Source organism: Pristis pectinata, chromosome 1, assembly GCF_009764475.1.
Source record: "Pristis pectinata isolate sPriPec2 chromosome 1, sPriPec2.1.pri, whole genome shotgun sequence".
In the NCBI taxonomy this organism is placed as follows: domain Eukaryota; kingdom Metazoa; phylum Chordata; class Chondrichthyes; order Rhinopristiformes; family Pristidae; genus Pristis; species Pristis pectinata.
Window position 1 is genome coordinate 127,036,628 of NC_067405.1, and position 12,671 is coordinate 127,049,298.

Below are 12,671 nucleotides of genomic sequence, written 5' to 3' on the forward strand. Positions count from 1 at the left end.
ATCTTGCATTATGACAGTACTAAATTATTAATGCTGATATCTTTCAGCTTCCTGAATGCCTATATAGAGTTAAAACAAACAAAAAAATCAAGTCAGTTGGAATTTTGAAGTTTTTTTTCCACGAGTAAAAAAATGGCCTGTCTGACATGATTAAATTCTCTATACTTTGGTCACATAAAAATGTTTCCTTATTATTGGAATAGTATAATTTCCATAATATGTTGACGGTGCACAAACGAGTTCAATTGTCCCTCGTCCATCAAAACAGATTTTGATACCCATCATTTTTCCTCCTCAGAAGGCATTAAATTGATGAATATGATTTTAAAAAAAAAAGAATTTTTGGTTAGATTTATAAATTTCTCATTCGTAAACTAAATCTTGCAGTGGCACATATGGATCAACAGCACTGTTTTCATATGACCCTGAAAAACAAAGCATGCGTTAAACTGCCCCTGAACTAAGAAGAAACATTGAGAATAAAACATTTTCGGTTGTCAAGCCTGGGCTCGTTCAGGGCCATGGCTCAAAGGGCAATTGACTGTGCAAGCCCAGAAACCTATAGAAGAAAACAGTAACTACACTGCACAAAATGTTCCAATATATGCAGTGAGGAATTGTAAACCAAGTTTTATATATGCATGCAATTATCTATATAATTTACAAGCAATATTTCAGTTAACAATTTTTCTTTGGCAGGCCAGAATCCAGCTGGACATGCAAAAGTCTTTTGACTGTCATAGCAGTCTTCTTGTGCATTTGGTTAAACTCGTGTGTGAAAGTTAAATCTTCACCGCGTTTCCAAGCTAAGACTGAATATCTTCTTCCAATGAAGGAGCTGGAGGCTTAGAAACAGGTAATACTTCCTGACTTGTGTGCTGAGACTTCTCAGAAGGCATTTCTGCCAGATTCTTTTCAGACAGTATTTGAAGGATTTCTGTCACTTGCTTCTCAAGGCCAGTCATTCTGTTGCATAGCAACTGAATGTCTTCTTTCAGTTCCATTTTGGCTTCTTGCAGTGTGGTCTGCAAAGCCTGCTCGGGAATTGGGTAGAAGGGGTGCCTAACGTCAGCTTGAACTGGGCTATGCTCCAGTGGGCTGCGAATTTCTCCAGCCTTGTCTAACCGCAGGTCACTTTTTGTAATGCCGCTGTCACACGAGTCCGTTTTCCTCAAAGGATTCTTTATAACATTGTTCTCGGAATCTGTACCTTTCGACTCCTCTGAAAGAATTTCCATGGATTCAGCTTTGATGACATTGTTCCAGTTCTGCTCCTTCTCCTCTCTTGATCCAGGGAAGGGGTCAGTGAAGGCAACAGAATTCTTAAGTCTTAACCATCCTTTCCCATTTCCAGTCTTGGCCTGTACAGGACTAGTGACCTTAGAGCACATCTGTTCGTTCAGACCTTTTGTTTTCAGCTCCACAGTCTCCCGCTGTATTTGCATCTTTTGCTCATTATTTCTCACAAAGGAAAGGGAAGAAGGGATCGGTGTGATCTGAGACACAGTAACCACACTCGTGCCTGTGGTAGAGACACCATTGTGAAATGAGTGGTTCTCCGCTTTGAGGTGGTTTCTGTCTGAGTTGCTGCGCTCTGCAGCCTGATTCCGTAACTCCTTCTGCTGCTTGAACTTCTGGAAGAGCTTCCTGACGGGATGGTCCACTGGGATGCTAAGTGTCACTTCGTTTTTCAGCCGCATCCGCTCTTCCTCCTCTTTCTTCACATCAATGATCTTTCGGAAAATGATCTGGAACAAGAGACAAGAAACAAAAAAGTGGAATTGCATTTCCAAAATGGATTGTTTAAAAAATGTCCAGAAAACTGCACTTGCAAAGCATTTTATTATTTTCAAATCATTAGTGTTAAGATAATTGCCTTTCAAAATGCTAGGCTGTGAAAGTAGCCTGATACACAAATGATAGATTGAGTGGAAATTCTCAAATGATTGTATCCTGCTTTCAAATGCATCTAAGTCAGTTTGATTCCCATCATTTATCATTTAAGAGAAAAGATGATGTTGATATTTGGGATTGACAGAAATCAAGGAACAAGAGTTGAATGTTAGGATCACGCTTGAACTCTCTTCAGATCCTTTAACGTTGACTTTTCTCCAATACAGAGAAGTTCATATGTTTCAACTCTAAGCCAGAAAAAGACTATTTGATAACAGTTATAGATTTCACTTGTCATATGACATTTTCTTCTCAGTCCTAACCTTGCTGCTGAGAAACTGCATCACTGTTATACTGAATGTTAAGGGCATGCTTGAAAAAAGAAACTGGAGATGATATGGAATGTGGTACTTAACATCAGTGGAGATGACAATGGATTTCAACGATTTTAGTGATCCTGTTAATTTAAATTATGTTTGTTATTTCTGCTCCTTCTGACACTCTCAGAAACCCCACCACCAGGCACAATCAACACTTAGTAAAACAGCACACAAGATAAATCTACATTTCACAGGAATTTAACTTTTTTTTTAATTTCCAGGATTGATTTAACTTTAAAAGAACAAATACTTAATATTTACATTAAAGTTATTTAGAGACTAATATTCAATGCAATCTTCTGATAAGCTCAACATTTGAATGGATCACTTCTTGTGTACAGAGAGTGGGGAACTAGCACCAGCTAAGTCTGTAAGGTTGGTGAACATTGATCCAATTAACAGGTTATGAAGGTTGGTCCATATCGTTTCTAATCCCTTGTCTTCAGTTGAGGATAGATACCGTCATAGTTGGAAAATAGAAACAATTGGGGGATGAGCTTCACAATGCTCATGTTTTAAATTCCTGTTGATTTATAATAGCAAAGGAAACTTGGAGGAGCCAAGAATGTGATTTGGAAATTATGGCCCCTGGGAAACTTAGTCTAGGAAATGGTGCATCATGTGATGATACCAACACAGTGCAGATACTGATACTTGATTATTGTTCCACAAGCTACTTTAGTGAGGCTCTTCAGCTCACTCTTATAAACTTTCAGCACATGGAACATAATCAAGCCACCTGTAAGAGTCTCTGAGATTATCCTTTGCTTACAATTAATTTTTCCCACTATTAACTCTTAACTTTTAGGTCAGTTTTCCATTATCTCTCTGATACAGTATGCAGTTTAGGTTTTGTTAAAAGACTTACAGAGAATTAGTTAACTAAGAATGAAATACTTCTTTTGCAGTGCAACCACAAAGGGTTCTGTTTATTTCTGAAGATGTTTTGATCACTCTTAGATGAGGATTACCCATTAATGTTTGAAAATCAAATGTGTGGTTGCAATGATGGAATATAGAGACATTACTACTTAAATCTTACAGCAAGTTGTGATATCTGGACATGCACAGTGAAATGCAAGATGCAAACATTGCTGTCAGTGTTGCATTACTCTTCCAGAAGTTGCAATGATGCAGCGTTTACAAATATATTCAACATAGTATCAACATTTAATATGAATTTCATTTTTTTCCACACTAACTCCACAATAAAAAAAGCATGCTTTGTTAAGCAAGGTTCCAGAATTATAAAAGAGCTAACTTTTTAAATATATATACAGTATGTTTAAGGTATTTGATCTTCTGCCTTAATCCTGTGTGCAGGAATTGGCCAGTTTCACTTCAGTAAAATATTTAGTAAGTTATAAAAATGAGTGCTTTTTACTTCCTGATTTGCAATCTATGATAATCCTTTGATCATTTAGCTGTTCAATCAAGTAGATGACCGTTTCGCAGAACACCTGCGCTCTGTCCATGACCGCAATCTGCATCTCCCCATTGCCAGTCACTTCAACTCCTCTTCCCACACTACCACTGATATGTCAGTCCTCAGCCTTCTCCACTGCCAGCAGGAGTCCAAGTGCAACCTGGAGGAACAGCACCTTGTTTTTCGTCTTGGAACCTTGCAGCCTAATGGCATGAACATTGAATTCGCCCACTTTAAGTAATTCTAACCCCCCCCCCCCCCCACCATGCTTCTTCTGTTCTTCTGTTTCCTAGCCCATCTCTCTTTTTTGTATCCTTTTTTTCTTCTTTTTCCTTTCTCTTCTTACCTGTAGATCTGCTCTCCCCTCCTCTCCCGCACCTGCCTATCACTATCTCTTATCTGCACCTACCTATCACCACCTTGTGCCCACCCCGCCTTGCCTCTTTTGTCCACCTATCACTGCTCTGCTTTTCCCTCCTAGATATTGGGCTTCCCCTTTTCCTATCTTCAGTCCTGAAGAAGGGTCCTGACCCGAAACATTGACTGCCTGCTTTTCTCCAAAGATGCTGCCTGGCCTGCTGAGTTCTGCCAGCATCATCGTGTTTTTCATCTAGATTCCAGCATCTGCAGTCCTTTATTTCTCCAGATGACATCACACTTTCTGGATGCTTTGCTCCCCCTAGAGGTGTTGCCATTCTGCATGTTTCATCGAGAAATGAGAAATCCAGTTTGCAGTCTGAATGTTTATGGACAAGTTTCTTCGAGCTTGGCCAAAGGAAGGATCATCCCTTCACAGGAACATCCAGGCCAATATCTGTCTGAGATGGCTTCAGATTTGCAATGTCTTGCTAACATTAATTTATGGCAGATAGAGCCTTCTGTGTGCTGGTCCTGTCCGATGGTCACTTCTCTCCTGCAGGACTTCAGTACCATGAGAAGCAGTTTCCTGCTGTTAATGTAGCTCTAGCTATTGTCCATCATGGAGGTCTCACCATAATTAGCACCCATGATGATATGATGTACAAAAGAAAAGTGGATATTTGCAAAGTTTGGAAAGGGAACAGTAATGTTCAAAAAATAAGTTCAAATTATACGAACATTTCCTCCAAAGTTCCTGAAGCAAACTCCAAAATGAAGAAAGACTTTCATAGAAATAGTCAGAAAACAGATGGGAGTTTGGCCCATTCAATAGCACATTTAGAACATAGAAGAGTACAGCACAATACAGGCCCTTTGGCCCACAATGTTGTGCTGACCTTTAAACCTCGCCTAAGACTAGCTAACCCCTTCCTCCCACATATCCCTCTATTTTAAATTCCTCCTTATGCTTATCTAGTAATCTCTTGAATTTGACCAATGTACCTGCCTCCACCACCGCCCCAGGCAGCACATTCCATGCACCAACCACTCTCTGGGTAAAAAACCTTCCTCTGATATCTCCCTTGAACTTCCCACCCATTATTTTAAAGCCATGCCCTCTTGTATTGAGCATTGGTGTCCTGGGAAAGAGGTGCTGGCTGTCCACTCTATCTATGCCTCTTAATATTTTGTGCACCTCTATCATGTCTCCTATCATCCTCATTCTCTCCGAAGAGTAAAGCCCTAGCTCCCTTAGTCTCTCCTTATAATGCATACTCTCTAAACCAGGCAGCATCCTGGTAAATCTCCTCTGCATCCTTTCCAATGCTCCCCACATCCTTCCTATAATGAGGTGACCAGAACTGGTCTAACCATAGTTTTATAGAGCTGCATCATTACCTCGCAGCTCTTAAACTCGATCCCTCAACTTATGAAAGCTAACTCCCCATAAGCTTTCTTAACTACCCTATCCAACTGTGAGGCAACTTTCAGGGATCTGTGGATAGGGACTGTCACAAACCAGCAACAAAAGAAACACACTGAGCATGATTCAGTGTTAAAAACTATTTTATTAATCACTACTATTGATAATACGTAAAATAAAAGTAAAAATGTTAGTATGTTAGAATTCAAGAATGTTAAACCTCGAACGTTAACCCCAAAACTAAACTCTTCGTGTGTGTGTGTGACAAAGTCCAAAACTCCCAGTTCCTGAATGGTTCTTAAAGTTCAGTTCCGCAAGCCATAAGGTGAAACATGAGCAAGGGCTTCTTCAACAACCACCGTTGTCTGAAGATAAGATGTAGATGTAGAAAAACATAGAGAGAGTACATACGAAATCCAAATGTTCCACGATGGAACCCAAACGACACTTCAGTGTTTACTCGGTAGTGACTTCCTCACCCCGAAAAGCATCCGAACCGTGGTCATCCACACACAAATACCTGTTTCCTTCTACAGGTCAACAACAAAGTGAACTCCACCGGATTACTTCCAACTTCCATACATGGATTTCAGTGGCAAACACAGTTATTGTTTCTCATCCATCGATAGAGAAAACAAGCAGGCTGGTGTCTCTCTCCCTTCTCTCTCTCTCTTTCTTCCTCTTCTGACCTCTTCAACAACGTCATTACGTCCTTTATCTTCTATTGACGTAAGCACGCCCCACACACACATACACACACACTCTCTATCTTAAAGGGACTTTCACTGAGTCCATAACAGGACGCCCAGATCCCTCTGCTCCTCCACACTTACCAAGAATCCTGCCATTAACTTTGTACTCTGCCTTGGAGTTTGTCCTTCCAAAGTGTGCCACCTCACACTTCTCGGGATTGAACTCCATCTGCCACTTCTCAGCCCAGCTGTGCATCCTATCAATATCCCTCTGTAATCTTCGACAATCCTCTACACTATCCATAACACCACCAAACTTTGTGTCGTCTGTAAACTTGCCGACCCACCCTTCTACCCCCTCATCCAAGTCATTAATAAAAATCACATTTGCCCATGAGTCTTTGAGCCTCCATCGTCACTCCATGCTCTTGCACTGAATTCACTAGCAACTTGAATTAATGCCTCTGACTCTTGGAAATATGATCTTAATGAGTGACTGATATTGTGAAACTGCTAACCCACTGTTACTGAATTTCCTACAGGCAACCTGTTCCTTTAGTAGATTTAAGCTCACGTCCCCCGCACACACTTGTCAAATCCAGCAGCTCACATGTTAAAATACCATTCCTACATAACCTCCTCACTACTGCAGACCCCTACACCCAGTGGATAAACAAAGACATTGGAGCTGTGCAATGGAATAGTCAGTTGCCTGGGGGGAGAAAAAATGAGGTCAGTCAAAAGGCAAGTTAATGGGAAGGCTGGTGTTGCTTGTTATAGCATTTATCATATAAACCAGTGAGTACTCCATTGTAATGCACCCTTGTCATTGATGAGCATCACTTGCTTTACAATTAGTTCTATTATATGCCTTGCTAAATACAATTTAACCCATGGCATGTGGTACTAGATGACGACAATGCAATTATTTTTCAATTTGAGATGCTAATTGTTGTTTTTAATTAACAGTGAGCAGGTTTTGAGTAATCATCCAGTGATATATTGCAGCAGTTTCTATATTTCTCTGCCTATTCCCTAAGGGATTGACATGATTCATTTTTGATTGCTAAGCAAATTATTGATTTTTGTTTTAAAAATAAGCCAGGGATGAAGCATTGCACAATTTTGATTAGGACCCTGAGTTTGAACTCTTGGGTTCTGTCTGAGTGATAAGTGCTGAATTCTGCTTCAGTGCATGCTAATTTCTATCAGTGCAAGTGGCAAAGTCATTCTCTTATGATCTATTCTTTAATTAGATTGAAGTTAGAGACTTTTAATTTTATCAAAATTAGTAATAAACCACAGGGTCAGGAGAATTTTAGAGTTTTGCAACAGAATAGAGAGAAAATAGAATACTGGAGTAAACTAGCAAGGCATCAAAACATAAAAGCTTTCTGCAGACATTTTAAAAGAAAATCAGCAGAAGTAAAAGCAGGTCCTTTGAAGGCAGAGAGAACGGGGAAATGGCTGAGACATTCAACCAAGATGAACAACTGAATGTTCTATTTACTTTTTCTTATGTTCTGAAAGGGATTCATACAGCCAACAACTTGAAAACTGAATGACTGGTAAATCATTCTATAAGGACGTAAATAAAACAATAATTTTGGTGTTCTAAAAAACAAAATATTGCCATGAATATGAAATGATGATCTTTGGTTAATTCAGAACCTACCTCAATGTTCCCTTTCATACAATCATGCTGGGTTATTGAGCATAGTGTTATTTGACCAAATGAAATTAAAGTCAGAAGGGGGTAGCAATAAAGAAGCTTCCTTCCTGTTTTCTTGAGGGGAGGTTAAATCAGTTTTTTTCTTATTATTTTGTTATTTCACTCTAGTTATTCATTATCATAATGGCAGAACTTCAAAAAGAGGTCAGATTTGGGCACCATGCCTTCGGATTATACATATAACTGAAGGGTAAACACCATTATTTCCAAACAGTTATTTGAAGGCACTGCCAATTTTTGAACATTCTGTTTCTACAACCATTGGCTGGAGTCCAGGGAGTTGTACCGTCTCATTTATCTGCATTCCTTAAAACTGGGCTTTAGTCAATGAGATCCACAGCTCAAAACAACTAGGGGACTTTGTTATTCTGGTTTTCTGCTGACTGCTAAATAAAATGATATTTTTGTATTGTGTTTAAGGCATGTAGTACATGAAAACATGAACAGAGAAACTAAGTCAGTTGGCCCCTTGAACATGTATTGGCTGGTCTTGTACACCATGCATGTTCCTCTCTTATCCCTGTATCTCTCACTTCTGCTGGTGCCCATACATCCCAGTCCTGAACACGCTCAATGACTGAGCATTGTTCACACTCTGGCCTCGAGAATTCCAAACATTTACAACACTCTGAATAAAGACCTTACTCTTTATCTAAGCCCTAAATAGATGAGTTCTTATCCTGAGTCCATTCCCCTCCTTATGATCTCTGTTTAATATTGTGGTGTCACTTTGGGGCCCAGGTTGACTCCAGAATTGATAGAAATTGAACCTCTGGCTACACTTATCGCTGCCTCAGTAAAGCAGCCAACATTGTCAAAGATCCCTCCCACACTGGACATTCTCTCTTCTTCCCCCTCTCATTGGGCAGAAGATACAAAAGCCTGAAAGCAAATACTACCAGGCTCAAAAACAGCTTCTATCTAACTGCTATAAAACTACTGAATGGACCTCTTGTACAATAAAGATGGACTTTTGACCTAACAATCTATCTCGTCATGGCCTTCCACCTTATTTTCTGCTTGCACTGTACTTTCTCTGTAACATTATATTCTGCAATCTGTTATTGCTTTTCCCTTGTACTACCTCGATGTACTGTTGTAATGAAAAGATCTGTATGGATGGCACGCAAAACAAAGTTTTTCACTGTACCTCAGTACATGTGACAATACTAAGCCAATTTACCTACTTTATTTACCAATTTAATATTGCGGTGTCATCCAGATTAGCTCCAGAATTGATAGGGATTGGCCTCCTCAGCATGAGATTTGGGCAACTTGTCTAATGGGCAGAAACAACTTAGTTGTCCCACTGACATCATGTTTCAGGTAAGTCCCAGGAGGAGGCTTCATGCCAGTGTGAAGAGAGTTGGTTGGGGCAGGTGGGCGTGGAGGAATGCATTGGGGAGTACCAGAAAGGTGGGGACGTATCACAACAGCTGTGGACTCAGACAGCATTCCTGTACAGCTCTTGGTTGCAATTAAGGTTTATATCATTCATAGAGTCATAGAGTCATAAATTCATACAGAACAGAAACAGGCCCATTAGTCCTTGCTGAACATCTAGCACACATTTACACAAATCCTACATTAATCCTATTTTATTCTCCCCACAGTCCCTTCAACTCCCACGAAATTCTACCACTCACTTGCACTAGGGGCAATTAACGTACCAACCCTCATGTCACGGCAGTGTAGCAGTTAGTGTAACACTTTACAGTGCCAGCGACCCGGGTTCAATTCCGGCTGCTGTCTGTAAGGAGTTTGTACGTTCTCCTCGTGTCTGCGTGGGTTTCCTCCGGGTGCTCCGGTTTCCTCCCACATTCCAAAGACGTACAGGTTAGGAGCTGTGGGCATGCTATGTTGGCGCCAGAAGCGTGGCGACACTTGCGGGCTGCCCCCAGAACACTACGCAAAGGACGTATTTCACTGTGTGTTTCGATGTACATGTGACTAATAAAGATTTTATCTTATCCTATCTTTCAGATGTGGGAGGAAACCAGAGCGCCTGAAAGAAACCCATACAGTCACAGGGAGGATATGCAATCCCTACATAGACAATGCTGGAGCTCAGAACTGAACCTGGATCACTGGAGCTGTGAAGTAGCTGCTCTACTAGTTGTGCCATGTGATAATAAGGGCACCAGCTGAACACCATCTACTCTTCACCAGCAGGGAAGCATGTCATTCTATAAGGATGCATCTTCTTAGTAATGTCAAGCTGCTTAGATTATCTGGTTAGATTGTCTCAGGGAAGGCTGGAAAAAAGCAACACTGCCTTGCTCCTGGGAATTAATATTGAACAAGGGTCTGTCAGTGAGCTTTAGGTCCTTCATTAACATGCGTTAGCCACCATCCAGCATAGACTGGGCACGTCATCCCACTGATAAACTGGTATGTGTAGAGCACACACAAAAAGCTGGAAGAACTCCGCAGGTGTAGAATATGTGTAGAGCAAGTTTTACATTTGAAAAATGGGATCAAACTTCTACCCCAACATTGCAAGCTCAGGTAATGTAGAGTCAAGCCCAAAGGAGTATTTGTCGCCTCTCAGCCTTGTGTAGTGGTGGGGATCTGGAACTCACTCACTGAAAGGGTGGCAGAGGTAGAAACCCTCATCATTTTAAAATATGTGGATGAGCACTTGATGTTCTATAATGTACAAGGCTGAAGACCAAGAACTAGTGGTTGACCTGCATGGATCGATGGCTGAATGACTCCCTTCCATGCTGTAAAGTTCATTGATTTCACTTAATGTGTCTGTGATGTGAAGCAGGGTGATAAGGAAAGGATAATAGCTGCCTTGGAGTCCTTTGGCTTCCCAATGCCCCACACCTTCTACTTGCAGGAAGTATCAAGTCCATTAGTGTTTCCTCAAACCGTGAGCAAGACTTGAACTGAGGCAGAGTGTAGTGTTTAGCTGGAATTAGTTTTGGATTGCTCCAGCACAGAGCTGATACAGACACAATTAACAGAATCACCTTCTGTGTTTTAATCCATTGATGTCCGCCTTTGTTAGCACCTGCTGTTCCCACTTGTCATGAGAAACTTTACATGGTGAGAAATAATTAGACATTTCAATAAGAAAAATTATTACATTTTCATTTGTATGGCACTTTTCATGTCACATTCTAGATATTTCAAAGTATTTCACAGCCAGTGAAGAAGAACTTTTGTGTCGGCACAGTGGTAACGTAGGAAATGCAGCAGTCATTTTGAAAACAGCAGTTTCCACCAGCATCACGATATTAGGAGCCAAATCGTTACCTTATTGTAATACTTGTTAATTGGATAGAATAAAGTACAGACCTCTGGTCAAAACTTCATTACTATTATTCAAAATATATAATTTTTCAATTTGCAAAATGTTTGATTTTTGAATTTTCTCTATAACAACATTGATTCTTTGGGGTGCATACCTTCGATTTATGAACCTATTTTTCACTGTAATGAATAACATGCCACTCTCCACCCAGAGGACTATGCTGCATCTAAGTACCCACAATGCATTTCCGTCAGGCTCTGTGATTCACAAAATTTCACTTAACAAAATGATTTCCAGAAACATTCCTTTCAGAAATCAAGAAAAGAATGCAATACGTGCAATCCTTTGTGATCACCCAAGGAAACAGACAGGGCCTCAGTTTAACATCCCACTGAAAAGACTGTACTTCCAACTGAGTATCACCTCCCACAATCCTGCACTGGAATTCCTGCCTAGATTTCCGAGTATGTCATGGGACCTTGTGCCATGTCAATGAGATACTTTGATCTGTTGGACAAGACATCAGATGCTTATCTGAAAATGTAAAATAAAAAATGTAGATGCTGGAAATAATAAAATAAAAACAGAAAATCTTGTAAATATTCAGCAGATCAACCTGCATCTGCAGGATAAGAAACAGAGTTGACGCTTCAGCTTGAAGATCCTTGGTCAGAATTGGATTACCTGATATGCTGCTTACCTGATATGTTCATAACCCTACCACATAACAGATATTCCTTGTGCCAACGCAGAATGAGCCACACATCTAAAAACTGAGTGTAGCATGTCAATGGGAGAGGTTCTCTCCTGAACGCTGGGACACAACATCCAGCCTGTGGCTGCCTCACAAGTTAGGTTAAACCTGCAAAGACAATTTTCCTCAGCTGTAGCAAGGCAGGAGTGCCTGAACATGTGGAGGAAAATTTATAGATAATGGTGAGTGTGAGCATCAGTCCTCAAGTCCAATCTCCAATGAAAGGTGATGCAGCAAAAGAAATTTCTGGTAAAACCCTTTTGTGGAATAAAATTAGAAAAAAATAACACTGTGAAAGCAGTGAAACAACGCATTGTTGATGGGATTATACAGCACGGACAGAGGCTCAAGGATAGAGACTTGAAGAAGCACAAGAAAAGCCAGGATAATATATATATTCTGATTGTTCTGCCACTTTCCTATGGGGAATCTCTTGGCTTCTGCTCAATGATACACTTCAAAGGCACAGTTAAGAATGAGAAGTTTCCATGTGGATGAGCTCCAGCACAGTCTTATCTTGATCCATTCCTTTTTCACAGAAATCCAAAACAATCCATGATAGAAGTTAAGGATTGTGTACCTTTTTCGTTGCCATACATGTTCCAGATTTGGCATGTTCTCTCGTAATAAGCTGAACCATCCACATGATAGAAATCTACCACTCCTTTCTCTACATATGGTTTAATGGCAACACACACTCACCCATTTTTGGCTGGAAAATAAAATCACACGATATCTACTCCAAGTCG

General features: G+C 40.4%; 1 protein-coding gene across 1 annotated transcript in view; it reads right to left on the reverse strand.

Moving 5' to 3' along the window:
* Positions 1–806: 806 nt before the first annotated feature.
* The window catches only part of kcnh5b (potassium voltage-gated channel, subfamily H (eag-related), member 5b), a 268,909-nt gene continuing 257,044 nt past the window's right edge, over positions 807–12,671 (reverse strand). The window contains exon 11 of the mRNA XM_052018025.1: positions 807–1,748. Within this exon, the coding sequence (XP_051873985.1) occupies positions 807–1,748 (942 nt within the window). The remainder of the gene's footprint in view (positions 1,749–12,671) is intronic.